This window comes from Macrobrachium rosenbergii, chromosome 8, assembly GCF_040412425.1.
Source record: "Macrobrachium rosenbergii isolate ZJJX-2024 chromosome 8, ASM4041242v1, whole genome shotgun sequence".
Taxonomy (NCBI): domain Eukaryota; kingdom Metazoa; phylum Arthropoda; class Malacostraca; order Decapoda; family Palaemonidae; genus Macrobrachium; species Macrobrachium rosenbergii.
Window position 1 is genome coordinate 1,831,409 of NC_089748.1, and position 26,567 is coordinate 1,857,975.

Genomic DNA, 26,567 nt, shown 5'->3' on the forward strand with positions numbered 1-26,567 from the left:
GCCCACCAACCTACACTGAATCAAAACAGTCCACATTTTGGGGGGCCAAGACAACCGGGTGGCAACATGTTCAAAAGCCTTAAAAAACTCGGGGACATTTCTTTCATCAAATACAGGCACTAACTTTAATGCCGCACCAAGATTAAATCTGTCACTGAAATTACCGCGAGGGGAACTGACCATATTTGCGCCCGGCAACCTAGCCATTTCAATATTAAGGTTAGCCATCTCTACCTCATGATGCCTCGCCCTCTCGTTCTCCTCAAACTCCAACTTCTTTAGCTCAATACGTTTGCATAATAAACTTAACTCAATATCTTCTTTGGACTCCCCTAAAGGACGGTCAGGAGCCAGAGAATCACCTGGCACAGGGTTTGCAGGAACTACAAAAGGGTTGGTAGAAACATTTTGTTTCTTAGGAAAATTTGCAGGGCCCTCAAAAATAATTCCTGTCTGTGGAGGATCATCAAATAATGTTAAACCTGCTCTCACACTAACTCTATCATCATCATCAATCCCTCCCTCAAACATACTACCCTCATGCTCTGAGTCACTACCACCTGCAATCTCATTTTCCCTGATCAAATGTTCAGCCTCAGCCAGACCTTGAGCAATTTTACTTCTAACGGCTACCAACATTTTTTTCTTTGTATCCATTGCCCTCAGTGGAATACCCATACACTGGGCACAACTTACTAAATAATCTTTACTTAAAACCAGCAGATGTTTTATACAGTCAGCAGACCTTAAAAATTCTGCTGGGTCAAACACAAAATCTTTCATTGTAATGAAACTAGCTGGGGAGAAAGGTAATAACTAAAACAAAATATTGTTAAATTAACCAAGTGCAGTTTCACAGACCAAAACACTGAGTACACCTAAGAACAATCCTTTCATGGTCGCCAGATTGTTACAACCCTTGAGGTTGTTATGCAAGTTCTTAAATTATATTTGAATTGTTATCAGTAATAAATGTGACTCAATGCTAAAAGTCAGGGAAAACAAACACCCAAGAAAACTTAACAATATTTAATACTTAATCAATAGAGAATTTAAACCAGCCTTGCAGGATACTTCCCAAAACCTTAATAACAATCAAAAAGGACAAATACCAGTCCTTTACAAATCCCGTAAGATTACCCATAGCTAATAAAAATAAGCCCTATAACAGTAAAGAAAAATTAACAAATAAACGGTTGGCTCCAACACTTTTGCTGGCCAGACCGGAACACAGTTACCTAAAGCTAATAAAAGTAAGTGAAGGAAGGCAGAGAATAAATAGCAAGAAAAAACTTAACCTCCTACCTATCAACACAAAACTAAATTTCAGTGTACAAACCTTTACAAGACAATATAATTAAATGATAACATATAATAATAATTTAACAATAATCTCACATTTAGAGAAACCAAACGAAGCAATATTGAAGGCCAAGATCTAACTGCTACCTCTGCTGCCAAGAGAGGTCACACACCACGTCAACTATCAGTGTCTAAGGCGGTCCTGCCCGACAAAACAGAGACTATCACTCCTACCTGGGTATGTCCACCCTACAGTCCTCCTCACGAGCAAACTTGCTCCCAGCAGCAGCTTTAAAGGCATCCTGGCAAAAGAGCCCAAGTCACGATTCAACTCCTGTTAATGGCAGAGAACAGCGATGCCATGAACACCCTGGGAAAATCACTCTCACCAAGGTAACAACAGGTAAGATGTCGCAAGTGACCAAAGTACCTGCGAGCCACGTAGAGTAGGAAGCTCACGTCGTAGGTGACAGGAGAGCACCCACGAAGGAAGACGTAAATCCAAAGTAATTTTAAATAATTCAAGAAAATATGCAAAAGGCGCCAGCTAAGTTAGTCCAGGGAGAAGTTAAACCCACACTGATCGGGCCTCGACATTCAGGCCAACATCGATCACCAGCGTCCAACGGCACTCGAAAAATAAAATAACAAAATCATTAACACGATAGTTTATAAACGTAAACAAGCGGGGAGGAGGCGTCAAAAACTGTAAACAAATATTGAAAATCACTTAACCCTTAACTTTTACAAAGCACTGGCGTTTCTTAAGAATAATACTTTAAAATAAAAGGAGACAAGGCTGGTCTAAATTTACTTAAAGGCCAAAAATAAATGGAAAAATTTACGTTAACCTAATAATAGGAAACTAACCAACAACTTAACTTATGTCCATTTTTATTCAGGCCATCACCTTAATATAAAAATATTAATTTTTTCTTCTATGTTTTTACGAGCTTTGTGCATTGTCAGTCCCCAGTATTTGGATGAAGAAACTGAATACATAAGAAAAACAGTGACAGATTTATGCTATCCTTCACATATACTAGATATTTGTTATAAAAAAGCCCACAAAAAGTTTTATAGTGAAAGTAACATGGAGAAAGAAACCCCTAAGAACATTCTTAACTTGCCTTATTTTAGTGGTTTTGAAAACATAGAATCATTATTATAATCTTTAAATGTCAACCTCGCCTTTCCTATAATAACACACTGAAAGGAATGTTAATAAAAATAGCCCTAAAGAAAACAACAACATATAATATATAAAATTCCATGTTTGGACTGCCCCTCTTTTCACATGGGCCAGTCTAGCAAAGATTTAGGTGTACGTATTAAGCAACAAAAGTATTCGGTCAAAACTGGACAAACATCCAATGCTATATTCATTCATTTAAGTGAAAACTCTCACAAGATAAATTGGACTGAAAGTTCATTGATTGCCAAATCGAAAGGTTTCTCTTCAAGAAATCTTTTGGAGTCTGCTATTATACAGCTTACTTCCAGTTGAAATTTTAACCTTAGCCCTGGCATGTATTATTTGGACCCTTGTATTAGAAAAATGTTCAAGAATGACCTAAAATATAAAATCACTGACTTGATTACAAATTAGTTAACTTATATATATTTTCTATGTATTTGTATGTTCAATATAATTTTTTAATTGTAAAAATTTTCATCTTGCAAAAATTGTTATTGTTTACAAAAAAAATTAGAATTATTTTGTTGTACTAACATTTTTTGGTGGTCAGTCACCATTGTATAATCTTTTAATTGCCCTGTCCGTGCTTCTGAATGATTGATCCTAATCCTTTGTAAAACCTCTTAATATTTAACCCTGTTTTGGCAGTTCTACTGATTCTTCAATTGTGTTGCATTCTAGGTACATGTTTTTTACTTTGTATTCCACATCTGTCATTTATACAAGCTTTCTTTGTAAACTTACTTTTATATTTCTTCAGTCTACTAAGTAAAGGATGCCAGTCGAAAGTCCTCGCAGAACTCCAATGTTTCTCTCTCCTTCGTGGATTTTGTCTTATTTATATATTCATCACATTCCATATTTTCGTGATTCAGTTATACATATATATATATGTGTGTGTGTGTATACAGGGTGTTTCGAAACTAGACCCCCCTTCTCTACAGCATAAACTAAAATTGATATGGACAAAAACATTAGTGATTCAGAAACAGGTATTTATTCAAGTTTCTCCCTGAGTATTTAATCTTTTTTGTGGCCTCCATCTGCCTGTACCACAGCCTGCATTCTTGAAGGGTATGATTTCAGCAAATGCAAAAAAGCTGAGACTCAGACTCCATTTCCCTGAGTGCTTTGGTCACCTTTCTTTGCAGGTCGTTGGGGCTTGGTATACCATCATAGTTCACTGTGCGTGCTTCAACAGAATCCTTTAAGATACTACCAATGTTTTCACACACATTAAGGTCAGGGGAGCTACCTGGAAATTCACTTGACGAGAAGAAATCAATAACACTGTTTCGAAGCAGCTCCTGTGTCTGAAGAGCCTTGAAACATGGTGCCTTATCATGCAAAAATGTGAGTTCTTCAACAGATAACACATTTTCAAGATCTTTGAGGAAAGCAAATACTCCACCAGTAAGCACAGTTTCTCTGTAGTATTCGCCATTCCATGACTGTCCTTTTTCTTTGATGATCCACATTAACCGTTTGGCTGTGAAACAGAGAAAAATTCCCAAACATTTAGCCTGTCATCGCTGATATCATCCAACTTTGCAGCCCAAATGATGTCATTTTTATGATTTGGCTTCCTGACTGTGTAAATGAAGAATTCATCTGATACGGCAACATGGTGAAAGTCAGCTTCATCCCAATCTTTAAGAAATGAACAACAAAACCATGCATGGTCTTCTCTCTGTTGCTGAGTGATGTTGGGCTTGCTGATAACATGAAATGGCTTGATACCAGGTTTTTTTTAATGCACAATATACAGTACTATAATTTCTCTTCTTTCCCCTTTTTGTTTCTAGTTCAAGCGGCAATTTACGTAAAGACTTTCTTGGTCTACCCACTGTCTCAGCTATGATGTCTTTTGACTCCTGAGAAAGGACTTCAGGCCTTCCAAGATTCTCACTCTTTTTGCGATGACAGCCTTATGGATTTTTGTTCCAGTTTCTTTTAACAAAGGATTCATCTCTTTTAATGTATTTAGCTATCCAGGAACGTGAAATGAAGGATGCGCCAGCATCCCTGGCCTTTCTGAAGGTTATAGCCTGGATTCGTTCGATCCATCTGATTTCCTCCAAGTCATTAGCCACGGCTGTATCTAACTCCGTCACTCGGTCTGAAAATACAAGAAATGTAAAATGAAAAACAGCTTAACAGAAACTTAAAATAATGTACTTGGAGATAGGCTATAGCAGAAAACTTCATAACTTTCCATTTCTTCTGTGGAGGGGGGGGGCTCTAATTTCGAAACACCTGATACATATATATTTATATGCAGAATCTACTGGTCACTTTTACCAGACACATGTAAAATAACAATGCCCTCTTTCTATCTGCTAATTCTTGCATCTTTTGGATATGCTTGTAACTACGAAGCCGATATCCAAAGGGAAGAAATTGAAGAGCCAGGTCGGCAACGTTACCTCCTTGTGATTAAGGTAACTCTGGTTCGCTTCTGCGGCCGGCCGTCACAGGCTCTTCAATTTTCTTCCCTTGATATCGGCTTCACACAAGCATATCCAAAAAAGCGCGAAGAATTAGCGAAGTTAAGAGGGCATTGTATATTAGAATTACATATATTTATATGTATATATATTCTATGTATATATAAACTGTATATATATGTTTGTATATATAGATATGTATGTATATATATATATATATATATATATTCTATGTATATATAAACTGTATATATATGTTTGTATATATAGATATGTATGTGTATATATTTATATATATATATATATATATATATATATATATATATATATATATATATATATATATATATATATATATATATATATATATAGATATGTATGTGTATATATATTTATATATATATATATATATATATATATATATATATATATATATATATATATATATATATATATATATATATATATATATATATATATATATATATATATATATATATATATATATATATATATATATATATATATATATATATATATATATATATATATATATATATATATATGTATATATATATTAGTCGATAAGATCCAGCTGATATTTAAGTCTGATTTTTGCCATCAAAACGTTTCCATTGTTACTGCGTTTAGTTCTTTAGTAATTATTTCTCTCATTAAGAGAACACTAATCGTTGCAGCTACGAATACAATCTTTTGAATTCATATCTGCAACGATTAGTGTTCTCTTAATGAGAATAATGATTACTAAGGTACTAAACGCACTGATAATGGAAACTTTTTGATGGCAAATAATCAGGACTTAGAAATATCAGCTGGATCCTATCGACAAATATCCCAAAGTGCTTAGCATAAAGTACATATGGCGAAGATAGAAAATGTACGGTACGGTTGAAATCTAAAAAGTAATCTAGTAGAACGAAGAGTTTCGCTTTTGAAGCAACTCTGTATTATGGCCTCGTCATGTCTCTGATGACGTTTAATTTATTTATGGTGGGTTTTGTGGGCGCTTAATTAATAAGAAGCATAAATACAAGTGAAGTCTGAACAGGAGACAGGGTCGTAGATGGCAAGTGGATTCAGATGAGAGTTTGCGGAAGAAGATGGGAAGCTTCTGTCTGAGTCGTCAAAAAATTCAACGAAATTTCTAAGAACGGAAAGTTCTAGTATTAAGGGGACTATTGCACAAAAGATTAATGCCAGTCAATTGAAAGCTAAAGTTCGGTGAAGAAAATACTATTGGTATTTCTTGCCATCATGAGAGTCATAATATTTATCCTATTGGACTAATAGTCATTTCCTGGTGAAGGTGCGCTGCAGTCGCTTGAGGAATACAAAAAAAAAAAAAAATTAAATTCTATCGGTCGTTGTTTCCATGACCAATGAGTAAAATTTTTAGCATTATTACTATTGCTTTTGAGAAAGGACCGCAGTGACTTTGGGCACTGTGAAATTTTCTCTTTCTTCTTTCTTATAATGTTCCCACTGGCTGCTTATATCAAGATTCTATCTGAAAAACTGTTTAAGTCATTCAAAGGCAAATTCAGAGAACACGAATAACTACAAGTATACATGACTTTATTATTGAGAGAATTCTGTTAATGTCAGCATCCGCAGGACAGGATTGAGGGTAAATCTAAAGAATGTTTTAAAATTCACAAGAGTGGGGGTTAATCAAAATAGTTATTGCATACCCATACCTACCAATAGAAATTTAGACATGATAAATTCGCGCAGAGTTATTCTTTATTACGTTTTAAATCTTACTTACAATAAAATTTCTAGGTAGTTTTCTTCTTTCTAACACATGTGCAAAATACCATGAATCGTGGCATTTCTACCAAAAGAAAAATAAATAAAAATAAAGCATTCCATGCGCTGCTCTTGCTGGACTGAAGCCCAATTTCGCTTTTGTGGATGTGATGCCTTAAGTGATATAGGCTAGATAGTGTTCTAAAAGGTTTGCTCGCCTATCATGCTTCAGCTGTTTTGCCTGTTGTAAAGTCTGTTTTCAAAGTGAATGAAGTTATTCAAGGTCAAAGTCTGAATAATAAAAAAAAAACAGTAACAAAAATAAGAATAATAATTATAGAACCTTTTAGAAATTTCTGATGTAATTCTCATACAGTAGGCTAGTTCTATGAGAGTTTCATTTTATAGCGATGACGTCATAAGGAAAATATAGACATAATTTTCCAGATCTCGGGAATCTTTTTCCCTGGAACACAAGAAATTCACTTTAGGCATATTTACAAGAAATCTGGGAGCAATTAACGCAGTTGCTTTTGCTGCAGGTACATTTTCTTATTCTTTTTCTTAGAGGGGTGCAAGGGAGACAAAGATGGCGATTTTGCAGCTTTTTTCCGCATCATAGGACGACAGTATTTTCATTGTCAAGCCTCTGTCTTTGAAACTGTCGAAGCTGTTGAATGTCTAAGTCCGGAGAAGATTTTGCAGTTGCTACTTATTGCTCCCACCATCGTGGCTCTGCTGTGTCCCTAACTTTGAAGCTGCATTCTTTCAGGCTGTTGAAGCAATTAAGAACGTCGCCTAAAAGAATAAGAGTAATAAAAAAAATTAGTGCACGTTACATATAGTCAGAATTGTTATCTCTGACATAAAGATTTAATAGTGGTTAAATTACTGAAAAAGAGCAACTGAGTCATTGTTTTGATTTTGGGGGAGAGTGGGAAGCAGCTGTGACACGAGCAACATTTTGATCAGTTTCTTCTTATTCATGTCCTGTTGTGCTAACAAGTTTAAACATTTTCCTTCAACATTTTTTAAGTTGTTCATGTTCAAAGCCCCGTCAGTTTACTTTTGTGCACTATATCTTCATGACGATTTCAAGGCAATAGCTAGAAACAGGGATTTCTACACCTGGCTAGGAACTTTGATAATTTAAGAAAAAAGGACTGTTATGAATGTGAGCTTTGAAGTGGAGCCTATTTTACTGCAGTGCCCAGACACCATTTAAAAGCAATCTCTCTTACAGATTATGGTGGAACGGAGAACAGTTTTTTCGGCATCTTGATCATATTGTGATACAAATTTCGAAGCCCCATCTTCAAAATCTTCTAAATGATTCAAGGTCAAATTCTGGAGAATAATAACAACAATGATGAAGCACAATGAGTGGAGTTATGATGTCTAGAAAACATTTCCTGGCGCAATTGCTATACTTACTAAAAAAATCTTTTTGACAATGCAACAGCTGGGTAGATAGAAATCTGAACAGAGGCTCTAGAACTCGGCATTAACAAATGATCTCAACCAATGTATGCAAGAGTTCGTTGTGAAATAGCGAGCAAAAGTAGTTTTGGCAATTCTATTCTTGCGTGTGACGATGTGTGTGTAAGTCGGGGGAAGGGTGGATTCATGACGTGGGAATAGTCTTAAAATACTGAAGCCTTTCAGATTACTCGTTACCTAAGATTTTTTACAGACATTACAAAAGCCCCATATTTCCATTCCACAGTTTTGTGCGAGCGTTATTTATGCCATTTATGTATTAAGCATGATAAAACTAGGACGGATGGAAATCTTTTGACCCAAGAACATAACAATCCAAAACTCAAGGAGCAAAGAGAAATTTAAACCAATCTATCCAGTTATTTTTTCGCGACTCCTGTGATTTTTTTTTTTTTTTTTGCACATATGGGAGGAATGGTTAAGGGGACTGCAGTAAAATCGTTTCCACTGTAGAATTCACGTTCTCTCACAAGAGTCCATTTTTCTAAATTGTCAAAAATATTCGAGGTCCAAGCCAGGTGTAGAAATCCCTATGTCTATAATTTACACTGAACTATTCATAAAGTTTAAAATATTGAGCACAGAAGTAATCTGACCTAGGTGCACTGTTCTTCAAGTCTATTTATTATATATATAAAAAACTAAGAATGAACCATTCAGCAGATTTTCACAGACCTAATGCTAGGTTCTCTCTCTCTCTCTCTCTCTCTCTCTCTCTCTCTCTCTCTCTCTCTCTCTCTCTCTCTCTCTCTCTCTCTCCTGTGGGTGATTTTGAATGTTTTTCTACCGTGATAGTCCAGCTCCTTTGTTGGTATAGATCTTCCTTAAAAGTTACCATATTGTCTAAGGAATTCCAGACGAACCCGAGGAAAGAAAGAGAAATAAAAATCTTATATGGAGATATTATATGACCAAAAATAATATGTCTACAATAATTTTAGACTATAGCAATAACAGCATATTCTCATTTAGCGTGAAATAACCCAAATCAGTATACGGTAGTTTGTTGATCTTCCTGACATTTGTGAGCACGACATTCACTAACGCTGACAGAAAATTTAATATTACCCCATTAAAGTGAAATCGTCACTGTTTATTTCATAAGATTTCCAGTGCAAGAATACAACGTGACTGCCGCTGGTTTCATATCAGGAAGCATTGCCGTCATTCAAAATACATAATTCATCTAAAATACATTCTTCTCCCAAGGACTTCAAACCCATATCAGAAAACCCCTCTGACAAGGTTTTGTACAGTCTAGAACATCCTTCTCTCAAGAGATTCACATCAGTTTACCGAAGTTGAACTATCGGTTCTGCATACTTCTGAACAAATGTCACTTTTCAAGACTGAAAAAAGCATCACGACATTGGGGCAGCGCATCCAGTGGTGCAAGGCGCAGGTAAAAAGTTGTCCCAAGAGACGATCATGAGATTATGTGAGTGGGAAACATTTATTAAACAAGTGTTTCATTCAGGCATCGGAGGCACAGTAGTTTACTGTAAATGAAAAACATACTTCTACCTGCACATGCATAAATCACAAAGAGAGTGTGTTTCAAAGTCTTTTTCAACTCCAGGGAAGTTCCTGTTACACAGCGACATGAAGATTCGTAACCCTTATCATTACTCAAAACAAATATAAGAGATATCTTATTTTGGAAGACGTTGTTACAGAAGAACGATGGAAATAAGCCTTCCAGAAATTTTCCTATAAGCTGCGCATGGGGAGACTCCATATATAAATCAACTGAGAAAAAGGCTGGTCTAGTATAAGTGGCCTTTTATTGCTTGACTGATTGGTTTTGTTATTCATCACTGAGTCATTATCAGGAACATAAGAAAGTGGGTCACATTTCTGGAAAAATGAGAGAGAGAGAGAGAGAGAGAGAGAGAGAGAGAGAGAGAGAGAGAGAGAGAGTACCTAAATTAACAACTCCATATGAAGTGCATATAACATTTGACACGCTTCCACAGACCAACTTTGTGGGAAATTTTTAGTCAATATAGCATGTCCATTAAACACGTAACGCTAACCGAAAGCATCCATTAGGGAAGCAGATAAGAAACTCATGCTGGTGGAGCCCTCTCACGCGAATTTGCAGCAATTCTGAGTCTGCTGCTGGGGAATGTTATGACATCTTTGCTGTTTCTCCCTCTCATGGACTGGATGAAGAAAGTGGTTGGAAATGGATGATTCTTTAATCACCAAAACACCACAAGATATACAAAACTTTCTTGATAGAATGTATCTTACATCTGGATGAAAGGGTCTTAAAGATAAATGTAAGAAAACATAAATAATAAGGAAAGAGTATGCACAAATGGATAAAATAACTCTAAACGCAAGAAAAGATGAATGAGGTGGAGTCATTCAAATATATGAGAGCGATTATATCCAATACAGGTTCTTTTGAGTTACATTTTATTGAGAGGAAAATCAAACAACGAGCACCTTGAATAAGATCGTCTAGGACAGTGGTTCTTAAACTTTTTTGCCTTGCGCCCCCTCTGCATTATGTACAGACCCCACGCCCCCCCACCTCTGAAATTTTTGCCAACTATAATCTACAAGCAATATGCTGTCTATTTGTATGCTATTATACTTATCATAACAATAAAAGACAATTCATAAACAAGATTTGAAATTAAAATTGACTTATATTTTGAATTTTTGGCGTGTTTTGAGATAATGATTAGAAAATATATGGAAGCCGTGATAACATTTTTGGCAATTTTGTAGGTAACATCACAAATTAAAAAATTAATTGACACCATCTGGCAACTCTGCTTGCGCCTCCCTTGGAAGCTTCTGGCGCCCCCCTAGGGGGGCGCTCCCCACAGTTTAAGAATCACTGGTCTAGGATGATGAAAATATATCTAAAAGATTATGTTACCTTGAAAATAAAGCTTTAAGAAGGATTCATATGACAGGGTAGAGTGTGAAATCATACCATATTGGAAATTAATGAGTTTCGTAGATACGTGGGATCATGATAATGGAGACATGGTATATAGTTTGTCCATTTCCGTAAAACCAGTCAAGAGAAATAATGTGATAGTGCTTGCAGGGCTCCAGTAGAGAGCATAAACGTTGGAAGACCAGACCTGTTTGGATAACAATTATTGGACGTGAAGTTGGAGTGAGTGGAGATTGACGGAATCTAAGACACAGGAAAGACATGAGTGACAAGAATATCGCAGAGGCCCTTTGTTTTCCACTCCAATGATGATGATGATGATGTTAATGATATACATACCAAGGAGAGACTTTAGTATAAAGAGAAGTTGCTACTGATCACGAAGCGATTTCTCTATAGATGGAAATGGCGATGCGCTTTCAGAGAAGTTTGGTTCCTTTGATTGTCGCAGTTCCTTAAAAGTATGACATCCTTTCTAGGTCCCTCTCTGACTCTCTTTACATAAGTCTGTCTGAATTATTGCTTTGTCACTGCTCTATCTCTCTCTCTCTCTCTCTCTCTTTCTTTTTCTCTCGTTTTTCTGATCACACACACACACACACACAAATCCCCTCACACACATACAAATATATATATATATATATATATATATATATATATATATATATATATATATATATATATATATATATATATATATATATATATATATATAATTGTATGTGTATGTGTATGTGTGAGGGGATTAGTGTGTGTATGAGTGTGGGATCAGAAAACGAGAGAGAGAGAGAGAGAGAGAATGGTAACAGAGCAATAATTCAGACTTATGTAAAGAGAGTCAGAGAGAGGGACCTAGAAAGAACGTCATACTGCTAAAGAATGCGACAGTCAAAGGAACCAAACTTCTCTGGAAAGTGCATTACCATTTCCATCCACAGAGAAACATTAACTACGTACTTAATCACAAAGGACTTAACAATTACACATATACATACACACACACACACATATATATATATATATATATATATATATATATATATATATATATATATATATATATATATATATATATATATATATATATATATATATATATACATATATACACATATATATATATATATATATATATATATATATATATATATATATATATATATATATATATATATATATATAGATTCATGTATACATATATATGCGTATGTGTGTAAACGTATGTATGTTTGTATGTAAGTGTGTGTGCGATTATAAAAGTAGACTATTGTGCATGCCCTTACAGTGTTTGAGAGGACTTAAACGTAGCCAAAAAGTGTAAGGTAATCGAGAAGTCAAGAAGCTATTTTGGTCATATATATATATATATATGTATATATATATATATATATATATATATATATATATATATATATATATATATATATATATATATATATATATATATATATATATATATATATATATATATATATATATATATATATATATATATATATACACGCACGCACGCACACACACACACACACACACACACACATATATATATATATATATATATATATATATATATATATATATATATATATATATATATATATATATATATATATATATATATATATATATATGTATATATATATATATATATATATATATATATATATATATATATATATATATATATATATATATATACATATATATGTGTGTGTGTGTGTTTGTGAGTACATATAGAGAATATACTGATCATCAGAACATATTTAACTGTAACAACCACAGTGGCCTCTTCCCAATGTCTTCCAACTTTTTGAATACGCATGTCATTATAAAGCCAAAAATTTAAATGAAGAACAAAATGTGGATGTCCTGATACCTGTAGCAGGATTTGACCTACATCTGGTATATTAGGAGTGGATCACTTTATCTATTCTGACTCCTTCAGAATAAGGATAGCATTTCAAATGGAAAAATGGTCGCATAGCCTTAACGGTTTGAAATGCACTAACCCTGTAAGGACAGGAGATTGAGTGACATACTGGCTGGATGTTAACTGGTTTATTGCTGGTTCCTTACTGAGATGAATGTACAGAATCTTCGAAGATGTTATTGACGTGTGCGAGCGGTAAAGTAGCATCTACACACAGACAGGTGAAAACAGAGGTAAAAGATTCAGACATCTGTGTTTGTTGGCAGACAAACAGATGGCGATATTGATAGACATAATAAACGTACAGTGTTAAAACATACATCAATGGAAAGGCCAGGAAATTCTACATATGGCCAATTGCATGAGATCTGAGACAGATTAATGAATACAATGCAGTAGCATCATATATGTGAAATGGCGAGACATTTGGCATCTTCACTAACAGAAACATACAAACAGTTTGATACAGAAGATTCGTTGGAACATTATGAGTACATGGTTAGAATGCTTGCATGGCAATGCAAGTAGTGGTGATTGTACATAAATCAAGACAACAATGGTTAGGGAGAAACAGACGGAAATATTGAATGGTTGAAGTCTCGTTCCGTCAGAGAAAGAAAACGAGATGCTCTTGCTTTGTCTTGTCCACTCCGATGGGTGACGATTGACGAACACATGAACACACATGTGTGTTTGGAAGAGACAGTATCGGGGCGACGGGCTCTTACAACCTAATCGTAGCCTGGGTTTTATGCTACGACACCCAGGTTACTTCAACTGTATTATTCTAACTCACAATCTAAACTGTATCGCGTTGTGTATGTCGTCCAAGATATAAAATGGTACAAACTTACTGTTGATTTAAATGGTGCATTCAATATTCTTAACTGAATTGAGATTGGCATAAGCACAATCTTTACTTCGTAATCCTCATCCAAAGGACACTCCAAGAAATTCTCCTTACATTTGGAAATGCATATTTCCTAAAGGAAATCTCCCTAAATGAACTTTAATATGAAAAGGAATACTTAAGTGAATTTGAAGGCACCAACAATTATGGCTGAATCTCCTGAGTCCTTCCTAGGTACAGCTACACTGCACCAGAGTTATAACGAGACTGACTTCACAACCATCATTGTCCAACACCAAAGGTTCGACTAACAACCAAACCAACAAACGACCGACGACCGAAACTTAGGCACTAGTACACATATACTTACAATTAAATACATGAAACAGCTAGACACAATGCTTTTCACAACTAAAGACAAACACAACAAAGCATAATATCCTTCTTCCACATAATAGGCATTTCCGCTTTATGTAAATAAAGATAACACAATATTATACAACAACTTGCGGAAAAATACAGTCTATCTTGTCGAAGTTTTGACATACTCCCCCACAAGAAAAACTTATGCGTACACTATTTACAATAGTCCTGTTCTTATCAGTGCCTTTCTGGCCTCTGCAGCTACTTGAGTAGTCTTTCTGCTCGAGTGGGTGCTCGACTGAATGTCTTCTTTCACAGGATCAATTTTCCTTATCTCCTGCCACATCTCTAAGGGGTATAACTTAATTACAGGTGTCAAGAGCTGGCTATGGAATGTTCTTAGAGTAGCCACTCTTGGGACTTTGTCTCGTTCCATATGTAATTCAATCACTTGGCCCAACTTCCACTTGCTCTTTGGCCCCTTATCATGAATGAGGACTACTTCCCCTATCCTGGGCCAAGAGTCATGAATCGCTCCTACTTGATGGGTTTCTCTTAACGTTGTTAAATACTACCTCTCCCGTCTTTTCCACAGGTTGTCGCACATCCTAGATACGTACAGGAATCTTTTCTTGGTGAACTCTCTCCGTCCATAGGTCAGGTCACCAGAGATCTCTTCCCAATTTACTACTCTTCTTGGGAAGGACTTTAGCTTTCTTCCAAGAATCAAATGTTTAGGGGTTAAAATTTCCAATTGCTTCAAATCCCTGGGTGTGTAACTTAATGGTCTATCATTGATGATTCCTTCTAATTCTACCAGTGCACAGGCCAGTTCTTCAAAACTGAGTAAGGCTTGGCCTACAATCTTTTTTAGGCATGACTTACGAAGTCCTATCAGCCTTTCCCATACAGCACCAAACCTTGTTGCTCTCGCTGGAATGAACTTCCGGTTACATTTTATATCCAACAGATGTTCCTTTACCCTGGGATTCTCCGACATGGTTTTAAGATATTCTGATGCCATTACAAATGTGGTGGTGTTGTCACTCAGCATGAGAGCTGGGAAACCTCTTCTACTGCAGAACTTTCTAAAACTCATGAGGAATGAGTCAAAGATCTGGTTATCAACTAGTTCCCCATGTATGCCTCTGGTTATCAGGTACATAAATAAGATGATATAAGCCTTCTCAGGGTTCTGTCCCTTTCCCTTAACCCATAATGCGTTAGTGTAGTCCATGCCTGTGGTATTAAAAGGTTGCTGAAATTGCACCTTGAACTCAGGTGATGGGGGAACTATATTGGGCCTATATGGCCTCCCCTGCATTCTCCTACAAATAATATAATGTTTTAATATACTCTTAGTATATTGCCTTATCTGTGGGAGCCAGAACTCTTGCCTGACACTCCCACAGTTGCATTTACACCTATATGAGCATTAGCATCATGATGTTCCTTAATAATTACCAAAGTGACATAGCAACTCTTTGGCAGTAGTATAGGAAACTTAGCAGCTTCGAGTAACTGTGCGTGTTCTAGTCTACCCTTACACCTTATTACCCTGTTGTCCAGGTAAAGATTCAACTGGTGTACAAGAGCTAGTTTTGGTTTTCTTACCCCCTTCATCAAACTCCGAATTCCTCTTGGAAAAATTCCTTTTGAATGAGGGCAATAGTCTTATTCCTTGCCTCTTGGAGTTCTTCCAAGGTTAATTCACCATATATCTTCATAATGGTCGAACTCCTACAATTATTAAAAAATCGTAGGATCCACGCTGTGGTCCTATAGGCCTTTTTAATCTTGCTGAATCTTTCCCAATTCAGCAAGTTAGTATCACCATTCAGGTTGTCCCCTACAGTATTGACCAAAATGTTCTCTTCCCTACCCTGCACAAATGATCCACCAACCCATGACCTATCTATTAGCCAAGAGGAATTTTTTAACCAAGGGAGTCCCTCCCACCAGAAAGAACTATCCAAGATCATTTCTGTCCTTTTCCCACTTGTCAACCAGTCACTGGGATTATCATCTGTAGGCACATAGGACAAGATCACCTCTGGAATTAAAGAGTTTATTTCCTGTATTCTATTTTTCAAAAATACAGGGAGTACAGTTTTCAATACTGGCCAACTTAGGGCAACTTTACTGTCTGACCAAATGAACAGTTCAGACAAACTCATTCTTTTCAAAGGATTTTTTAATAAACTTGGCCATTCTTGCTGCTAGAAACAATGCAATCAACTCAAGTTTTGGAGCAGTTAATTCTTTAATGGGGGCTACTGTTGCCTTTGCCACCATTAGATAAGAGTTTTTGTTCTTAACACTGTAGGCTACACAACCATATGCTAACTCACTGGCATCGCAGAATATGTGTAAGGAATCCCCGACCCCCTCTCCTAGGCTAGTATTCCTAGGAAAGGAAATGTCAAGACATTTTTCCAGGTCTTCGGATAACTCAACCCATAGTTTCTGCAATGGGCCTGGGAGTTGTTCATCCCAATCTAGTTGTTGCTTCCACAAATTCTGCAGGTATATTCTTGCCCTAATAGTAACAGTGGGTTGTAAATCTGTGCAACAGTTCTTAACACTTCTCTCTCAGTCTGGCTGGACTTATTTATCTTAGTAGGGTGTAATGTATCATTCTCTTTGTCCCAATTCAGACCTAAGACCTTATGAGTTTGTTGTTCTCTGTCACTTATCCCATATGCTTTAGCAATAGTTTGCAACGAGTAATTATTTCTCACCCATTCCTTCAGATATAAATGTTCCTGTGCAAATATCTTATTTGCTTCAAAGAAAAAACTTACCAGTTATCATCATCACTGCTGGTGAACTGCAGGTTATCTACATATAGTTCTCTTTTTATCCTTTCTATGTCTTCTTCTATCATAGATAGGTGTTTCTTAATCGTTGCATTCAGCCAAAAGGGAGAACACGTAGCTCCAAATAAAACAATTCAAAACCTATACACCAACAATTTACTGGTAGGTTCTGTTGGATCTTCCAACCATAAAAATCTAGTATAGTCTCTATCTTCTTCCCTAAGTTGCACCATTAAAAATGTCTTCTCTATGTCACTAATACAGGCAAATAATTTTGTTTTAAGCTGTAGTAGAACTCTGAATAGGTCAGCTGTTATATGTGGTCCTGTCCACAAACAATTATTCAAGCTTAACCCACTTCCCCGTCTGACCGAACAGTTAAATACTATCCTAATAGGGGTTGTTGCACTGTCCTTTTTAACACCATGATGTGCCAAGAAATGACAGTCTTCCTCAGTTTTAAAATATTCCACTCTCTCTATGAACCTCCTATCCTCCTGATCCTTCAGGATTTTCTGATACTGTTCTAGACACTGAATGTCCTTCCCAAACTTGACACACTGTTGCTTTAATCTGTTCAAAGCCAACCCGAAGTTGGAAGTTAATCTCCTTATATTGCCTTTCAAGGCAAAGCCACAGCATACTGTCTGTCAATTTCAGAATAGGTTACAGTTCTCTCAAAGTTCTCCAATACTTTCCGTTCCTGTTCTGTTCTCTCATTGCAGCCAGTGCCTAAATGATCTAAACTCCATAAAGTTTCAAGATCTTCCTTTGGATCCTTTAAATGAGCAGCCCCTTCACGTAGTTATGTCATTGGTTTCCACTGCTAGTTTTAAAATGGAAACATGAGTTTCCTTGGTGGGAGGAGAAGTACGGGTTCTGGTTACTATGTAACCAAATTTCCTAAACCCCGGATGTAAAATGTTGTACACATTGTCAACCCCTATTAACAATTCTATAGGCGATTGTTTCTCTACGGATAGATCAAAATCTTTATCAGCCAAGCTGATTTTCGTTCTACACAACGACCTCATGGTCTTCTTAACGTCGAAAGTCTTTGTATATTCTGGTAGCTTGTCTACCACTATACAATCCATATTTATTAATCTACCCTGGTGAGGTACAGCGATGTTCACCATTTCATACTCCTTAAGTGGTTTAGAGGTTAAGTAACCTCTCAATGATATACTTTCAACTTGCTCTTATAGTGGAGTCCCTCAAGAGCAGATTTCTTTGTAAATGATCTCTCAGCACAGGTATCCAACAACCCTCTCTTTAACATATTGCGACCTCTTTTACCTTTTATGCTTGTTGTGGCTGTAGGTAGGATTGATTTCCTAGTCCTCTTATTTCCTTGTCCTGTATTTGTCAGAGAGAATGTGCCAACTTGTACCCCACCTACCTTAGACTTATTTGGTTGGTTTTGATTACATATAGCACTGCGATGTCTAACAGTGCAGCCGTTGTCACAACCTTGCCTGTCACAGTCGGAACTGAAATGTTTATTGGATGCACATATGAAACACAGGCCCAGAGTTCTGAGTCGTTCTATCTTTCCTCCTCTGGTTACATAGGATTTACAATGTGTCCATTATGATTGCCCCAACAAAGTGCACATCCTCTAACCTGGTTTACCTTGGCTTTGTATTTTCTTTAGGCCTTACTGATGTTTTTTTGGTCTCACAGATTGCCCTAGTTCTATTGCAAAAGCAGATACTGTTGTTAATGTATTAGCTTTCAGTGGTTCAGTCTGTGGAGAGGCGCTCAAAATGTGTATTTCTTCTTCAAGATATTTTTTTAAGGTGTCAAATTTAAGCAGATCTTCTCCACATCTTCGTTTTATTATTTCACTTACACTACTAGGTAGTTTGGTGTAGAGCAAGATGGTATACAATTCACTCAATTCCAGTTGCTCACTTTCCAATGCTCTTATGCAGCATTAAAATTGAAACCTTGTAGCAATTCTGCGTCTGCCTTAGAAATTTCAGTGTGGAAGATTTTTCTAACTAAAAACAAGTTGATTTCGTTTTTTCTGCCATAGGTTTTTTTAACAAGTTTGCAAGGATAGTATAGAATGACATACTGGCTGGGTGTTGTCTGGTTTATTGGTGGTTCCTTACTGACTGAATATACAGAATCTTTGAAGTTGTTATTGGCTGATGCAAGCCGCACAGTAGATTCTACACACAGAGCAAAACAGAGGTAATGTTTTAGACACAGATTTGTCGGCAGACAAACAGATGGCGATTGTGAGAGACATAAAAAACGTGCAATAATGAAACATATATCAATGGAAAGGCCAGGAAATTCCACATATGGCCGATTGCATGAGATTCAAGATAGATTAATTAATACAATGCAGTAGCATAATATATGTGAAATGGCGAGACATTTGGCATCTTCACAAACAGAAACATACATACATTTTGATACAGAAGATTTGGTGGAACATTATGAGTACATGATTAGAATGCTTGCATGGCAATGCAAGTAGTGGTGATTGTACATAAATTGGGACAACAATGGTTAGGGAGAAACAGACGGAAATACTGTATGGTAGAAGTTGCGTTCCTTGAGAGAGAGAAAACAGGATGCTCTTGTTTTTCTCGTTCCCTCTGATGGATGACGCACACACACGTGCGCTCGAAAGAGACCGCCTCGCAGTCTCTTACAAGTTCACTGCTTGCAAATATTTATCACTTTCTAATTTAAAACCAGATATCAGTTCCAGAGCCTCGCTTTCCAATAGGCCCTTCAAATAGGAAAACTTCTGTATTTTCTCAAAATCTGTACGTTGATGTGCTGATACTTCATAAAGTTCTCAAAATTAATTCCTTTGATACATCACCATCAAAATGTTTGAGGTCTAATTTAGGTAACTTTACACTAGCTTTAACAGGCAATATCGGTGCACTAGGTTCACCCCTTACAGCTAGAAGATTTGTGATGGAGGAGTTTAGTCTATGAATTTCAGTGCCTACCTAAATTTAGGCTATATTCAGCTTGATTCATTATTTGGTCATGTTGTCCACCAGGATCCATTAGATCCAATATTTCACTCTACAATTCCTGGATTTTCTGCAAATATTCCTTCAAGGAGTCTCTCAATGAAGAAATACTATTGATATCACCAGTATCAATAAGGTTTCAACCTTTTTTGACCAGTTTAATTATCACAGACTTTACCAGCCCCCACCCCTGCCCTATCAACTCTGTAGTTCGTCCATGTCAAATATATAGGTTCTTAATACTAAAAAGGTGTACAAACTGCCAGCCTCAAACAAATATACAGGATGTTTTGTAATTAGAGGGCCCCCCCCCCTCTACAGCATAAACTAAAATTGATATGGACAAAAACAAAACTAATTCAGAACAGGTATTTATTTAAGTTTCTCTCTGAGTATTTAATATTTTGTGTGGCCTCCATCTGCCTGTACCACAGCCTGCATTCTTGAGGGGTATGATTTCAGCAAACCACAAAAAAGCTGAGACTTAAACTCTATTTCCCTGAGCAGTTCGGTCACCTCTCTTCGCAGGTCGTCAAGGCTTGGTATACCATCATAGCTCACTGTGAGCACTTTAACACAATCCTTTAAGAAAATGCCAATCTTTTCACACACATTAAGGTCAGGGGAGCTACTTGGAAATTCACTTGACAAGAAGAAATCAATACCACTGTTTTGAAGCAGCTCCTGTGTCTGAAGAGCCTTGAAACATGGTGCCTTATCAAGCAAAAATGTGACTTCTTTAACAGATAACATATTTTCAAGATCTTTGAGGAAAGCAAATACTCTACCAGTAAGCACAGTTTCTCTGAAGCATTCGCCACTCCATGACTGTCCTTTTTCTTTAATGATCCACATTAACCATTTGGCTGTGAAACAGAAAAATTCCCAACATTCAGGAAATTTTGCAACTGGGCGATAGCGAACATCATCACTGATATCATCCAACTTTGCAGCCCAAATGATGTCATTTTTATGATTTGGCTTCCTGGCTGTGTAAATGAAGAATTCATCCGATACGGCAACATGGAGAAAGTCAGCTTCATCCCAATCTTTCAGAAATGAACCACAAAACCATGCACAGTCTTCTCTCTGTTGCTGAGTGATGTTGGGCTTGCTGAAAACATGTAATGGCTTGATACCAGATTTTTTCAACTCACGATATACAGCACCATAACTTCTCTTCTTTCCCCTTTTTGTTTCTAGTTCAAGCGCCAATTTACATAAAGACTTTCTTGGTTTACCCACTGCCTCACCTATGATGTCTTTTGACTCTTTCCAGTTTCTTTTAACAAAGGATTCATCTCTTTTAATGTATTTAGCTACCCAGGAATGTGAAATGAAGGATGCGCCAGCATCCCTGGCCTCTCTGAAGGTTATAGCCTGGATTCAGCCAATCCATATGATTTCCTCCAAGTCGTTAGCCATGGCTGTATCTAACTCCATCACTCAGTCTGAAAATACAAGAAATGTAAAATGAAAAATAGCTTAATAGAAACTTAAAATAATCTACTTGGAGATAGGCTATAGCAGAAAACTTCATAACTTTCCATTTGTTCTGTGGATGGAGGGCCTCTAATTTCGAAACACCCAGTATATACCACACTAGCAAATATAATATTTAGAAGTTGACCATACCTCTTCAAATCCATGAATGGTAGGTCACTACCAGTTATATTATATACATATGCCCTTGACTACATACATACATATATACAATGTACAACATACAGTTTTATTTCAAATTAAATTTCACTTAAGTATCTCAAAACTTACCATAAACTTCAAAGAAATAATTTTATATTAATATTTCCTCTCTTCATTACCTTACAATTTACAAAGAAGGAAAAAAATAAGCAATTTACAAAGTGGAAATGCATCAACCATAATTCGCCTAACCTAACAGGACCTAATTTTCTGCGTTGGCTTGAGCACAACCTGATATTTACCAATCTTGACTGAAAGCATATGCATCTGCTGTTTCACATAAGTGACTCGCCAGCATCTTGTAACTATCATACTGGAAATACACTCTATCGCTGGCAAAGTCTCTTTCTACAAACTGATTGAAAATAGAAGTTATTTCTCGGTTTCTTTTCAATAATTGGTTTAGTAGATTTTTTCATGCACGATATCTATCCCTATGGATGTATCTAGGAGTGTCACGAATCTCTAGACTAACCACCAAAACCTTACAGTTGTTAATACCTTCCAATCTCTCTACTAGCCCTAAAATCTTATTTTTGACATTCCTTGCCAATTCTGGATCATCATCATTTACCTCAATATCATTTCCTCCGATGTACTGGATAACGATATCTGGGGCAAATGCTATCATTCTGGTTACTAGTACAGGATCCAATAAGTTATCAAACATTGCCTCTGATTTTCCCAACTTTATCCGAAAAACAATACTGTATTCTCAAAACAGAAAGGAAGATTGAAATTCCAACCTAGTTACTATCAAAAGATCAGGCTTCAGTTAGTCCAGGCAATGACTGACCAAGCTAATCCTACTACTTATCCACTTCAGGCTAGGCTAACATGTGACTAATTCTAAAATGGCCGGCACCAACAGCCAGTCATGTTTTTATCCTTATTGCCAAGTAACACAACAATCCTTAAAATTTCATCAATACTAACTATACAGGTCACTGCTATAACAACCAATCACTACGATCCTGGTCATGGCACCAATTTATTCCAACTCGTTCAGAATAAATATAGAATTTCAAATCGTAATATGAGTGTATAGTCTAAACGGTTTGAAATGTACTAACCTACTCATAACCTAAGTTTTATGCTATTACACCCAGGTTATTTCAACTATATTATTCTAACTCACAATCTAAACCATATTGCATTGTGCATATCTTCCAAGAAACAAATGGTACAAACTTACTATTAATTCAAATGGCACATTTGATATTCTTAAACTGAATTGAGATTGGCATGATCCTCATCCAAAGGACACTCCAAGAAATTCCCCTTACATTTAGATAAGCATATCTCCTAAAGGAAATCTCTCTAAATGAACGTCAAGATGAAAAGGAATACTTAAGTGAATTTGAAGGCACCGATAACTGTGGATGAATCTCCTGAGTCCTTCTTAGGTACAGCTACACTGCACCAGAGCTGTAGCAAGACTGACATCACGACCGTCATAGACCAACAACAAACGTTCGACTAACAACCGAACCAACAAACAACCGACTACCAATACTTAAGCACTAGTACACGTATACTTACAATTAAATACAAGAAACAGCCAAACACAATGCTTTTCACAATTAAATGCAAACACAACAAAACATAATATCCTTCCATATAATACGCATTTCCACTTTACATAAGTAAGGAAAACAAAACTATACCACAACTTGGGGAAAAGTACAGTCTCTCATGTCGAAATTTGGACATTAACCACCCAACCACAAAAGAGGATAAAAGTTAACTACTATTTATACTTACTCATACCTGTCGAATTTAGATATATTTATCAGAGCTGATAAGAATGGGTTTATTCCAGCTCTGATACAGATGTATGAGCAGCAAAAGACTTATCTTTCTTCGTGGTCAGGTGGTTAACTTGGCAGCATTCTGATTTATTGAATGCACTTTCGAATCCTGCTGCAGACGTCAGAATTTCTTCATTTGGTTGAAGTTGGAATATATATATATATATATATATATATATATATATATATATATATATATATATATATATATATATATATATATATATATATATATATATATATATATAATCATCACCATTGCTCAAAATACCGTGCAGAGCATGGGGACTGTGAAGTTTCACATCGCTTATCTTTCCTGTTCTGTCTCCCACAAAGGTTGCCTAAATCTTCCGGTGGCCACAACAGCTCACCTGACACCATTATGTTCTATACTAGTCTCCTTTATATTGTTATCTCATCTACGTATGGGAATTCCGGCCTTGTAATATTCTTTTTATAACTTAATAATTATATGGCTAAAACTTTTAGAAATAGTTTCATTTCCATACCAAAATTCTTATCCATAGAGTAATACTGTTCTTACTAGACGTATATATAATTTTACTTCCGTATGCAGTTTCAGTATACCTCATATCCAAGTTATATTAAACCTGCCCAAAGTTTGTCTGTCATTTTATCAGTCTTTCACTAAATTTCAGCTGTAGAGACCTGGTACCGTATATCATTTTCCTTGTATAATTGGATGATTCAGTCCCATTAATCTTTTCTCCATACGTTATTTTACCCCTTTATGCGTACTCTGTCCCTAGTATTTCTGTTTTCTTAAATTATTTTGGGACCCTTTTTCCTAGATAAATGATGCATTCTATTCAGCAAGCTTTGCATATTTTGCGTTAGGTTTTAGTGATTAGGACAGCATTATCTGTATATGTGTACGACTGCCAGCTTTCTATCTTACTTCCAATAACAAATTCTTACATCTCCGACTGCCTTTTCCATTAAGAATTCTATGAGGAGGGAAAACAGAATAGGTTAAATTGTAAGGTAAGAAAGCACACTCTCCTGAAGTAACTGGTTTATTCTCGAGATCAAGCCTGTGCATGATAAGCCAGACCTGCAGTTACAGAAGGGCTGACCAAGTGGAAGGCCGAGATCGAATGCCAGCCGATGCACATGATGCAAAAGCATCACTATTTACTGCAAAATCTCACTCGTGGATAATTTCAATGAGGTTGACATGTTTAACATCAATGCCATGCTGGCGTAAGACCATCCTTAGCATTGCTTTGTGGGCACGTGCAATCCCGTCTCCCAATCAACGAAGCCATCAGAAAAGAATTTTACAATTCCATGCACTGTTGGACAATGTGTCTTAACACAAATATTTCATCTGTGCAACTCCTTCCTTTTCGAAAATCAGGCTGTTCACCTCCAAGCTTTCTATCTATTTCTTTCTCAAACAACTTAAGTTCAGTTCCTCTTTAGTTACAACATTCAGTAAGGTCACCTCTGTTTAGTACCTTGTCTATAGCTTTCAATTCCTAACCATCAGACTTGTTTCTTCATTCCAGATTCTGCAAAACAGTCTAATTAGTATATGAGATGTCATTTCAGTCTCAGCTAAAGTTGTGTAGGTAGTGATTCCGTCCTAACCTAGTGTTTTACATCTCCTAAATTTCTTTCTACATTGATTTTACTTCAAAAACTGTGCGTTCATCCATATTAACTTCTGGTCTGTGTCAGCTTCTGGTATATCATTGAAATTATCCCCTCATACCTCTTATTCGTGACCTAAAAATGTGTCTTCCTTCTTCTTTTGAAGTTATTATTAACCCATCGTTACTTTTGACCGGTATTTACCTCGTTTTGCTTTTGCCAAAGGATATTTCATTATTAAGTTAGTGGGCTGCCTAACATCATTGCCACTCTGAGTACATGGCTTTGTCCACATCATCAGCCTGTTTGTCCGAATATTTTCTCTTATCTCTTCATGATCTTCATTTAACTTCATTACCTAGACCTAAGTACTTTACTCACTATACTTTGCATTCTTCATCTCGTCCCTAAAATTTGTCTGCGCGTACCTTTTGTTACTACTTATTCTTTATTTTATCCCATGTTTCATTCGATACACAAGGTTTTCCTCTTTTAAACCATATCCCAGTACTTCCTCTTCAGCAGAATGATATACATTCTTAAAGTTAAGCCAGGTTTACTATACTGAAGTTAGTTGATAATCACTGCTGACATCTGCTCCTTTGTACCGGCTGACATCACTTTGTTCTCTTTTCTGTTGATTAACATCTATGTCATTTATTTCGATTCTCTGACTGCCATCCTTTCTTACCCATTACATCCTACATGCCCTCATTGGCTCAACCACCGTTTGCATTTATATGTCCAACAGCAACTCTCTCAACTCTTTCTGGTATTTCATCTATGACATTCTACAGCTCTATACATAATTCATCTTTAATCTCTTCGGAGAGTCCATTGTCATCTTGCACTGTTTGATGACATCTTGCCGATAGTAATATACTGCTTCCTGCCTCCCAGTCAGTATCTTTTCTGCTTTTAACTTGAAGATCATGTTTACTCAGTGAATGTACACATTAGTCCTTTCCAATCCATCTTTTCGCATTCCCTTGAACCGTGATTCACACAGTTAAGATATCACACCATATCTCTTGAATTTATTTTCTACTTGTTCCATTTTATTACAGTCTTTATGTTTATATTTCCTATTTCCTTAATTGTAACTATTCATTTCGGTGGCAGATGCATGGAGAATTCATTGGCTAATTATGCTAAAGGAGAGCCAGCTCCGTGTAGCAAACAGCTCTTAGCTGAGTAAGACCAGTGACCCTTACCCTTGCCCACTGGTTTTTAACCAGTCATCCGCCAGCCATCCTGAGTTCAAGCCAAGGACACGAAGCATTCAGCACCTGATCCTATCCTAAATGTTCGATTGTGGATCTAGCCTT

The 26,567-nt window shown here is 36.3% G+C and overlaps 2 protein-coding genes across 2 annotated transcripts; both read right to left on the reverse strand.

Annotated features, from left to right (window-relative positions):
• Window positions 1-14,851: 14,851 nt before the first annotated feature.
• Window positions 14,852-17,167, reverse strand: LOC136841305 (uncharacterized). Its single transcript, XM_067108279.1, has 2 exons — window positions 17,085-17,167; window positions 14,852-15,608 (listed from the first exon to the last, which is right to left on the reverse strand). Exons 1-2 carry the CDS (start codon window positions 17,165-17,167, stop codon window positions 14,852-14,854), a joined length of 840 nt encoding a protein of 279 aa, XP_066964380.1.
• Window positions 17,168-17,233: 66 nt separating this feature from the next.
• On the reverse strand, window positions 17,234-22,442 carry LOC136841306 (uncharacterized). The gene is made up of 4 exons (XM_067108280.1): window positions 22,362-22,442; window positions 22,054-22,166; window positions 18,502-18,592; window positions 17,234-17,746 (listed from the first exon to the last, which is right to left on the reverse strand). Exons 1-4 carry the CDS (start codon window positions 22,440-22,442, stop codon window positions 17,234-17,236), a joined length of 798 nt encoding a protein of 265 aa, XP_066964381.1.
• Between the last annotated feature and the right edge of the window lie 4,125 nt (window positions 22,443-26,567).

Bases quoted from the DNA above. Each gene is read 5' to 3' on its own strand.
- LOC136841305 (XM_067108279.1), bottom strand. From the start codon at position 17,167: ATGATAGAAGAAGACATAGAAAGGATAAAAAGAGAACTATATGTAGAT. The intron at 15,609-17,084 runs GTAAGTTTTTTC...TATTATTTGTAG, and splicing joins AGCAGTGATGATGATAACTG to GAGAATGCAGGGGAGGCCAT.
- LOC136841306 (XM_067108280.1), bottom strand. From the start codon at position 22,442: ATGATAGCATTTGCCCCAGATATCGTTATCCAGTACATCGGAGGAAAT. The intron at 22,167-22,361 runs GCAAGGAATGTC...ATTTTCAATCAG, and splicing joins ATGATGATGATCCAGAATTG to TTTGTAGAAAGAGACTTTGC. The intron at 17,747-18,501 runs GTAGGTGGGGTA...TGAAATTGACAG, and splicing joins ACCAACCAAATAAGTCTAAG to ACAGTATGCTGTGGCTTTGC.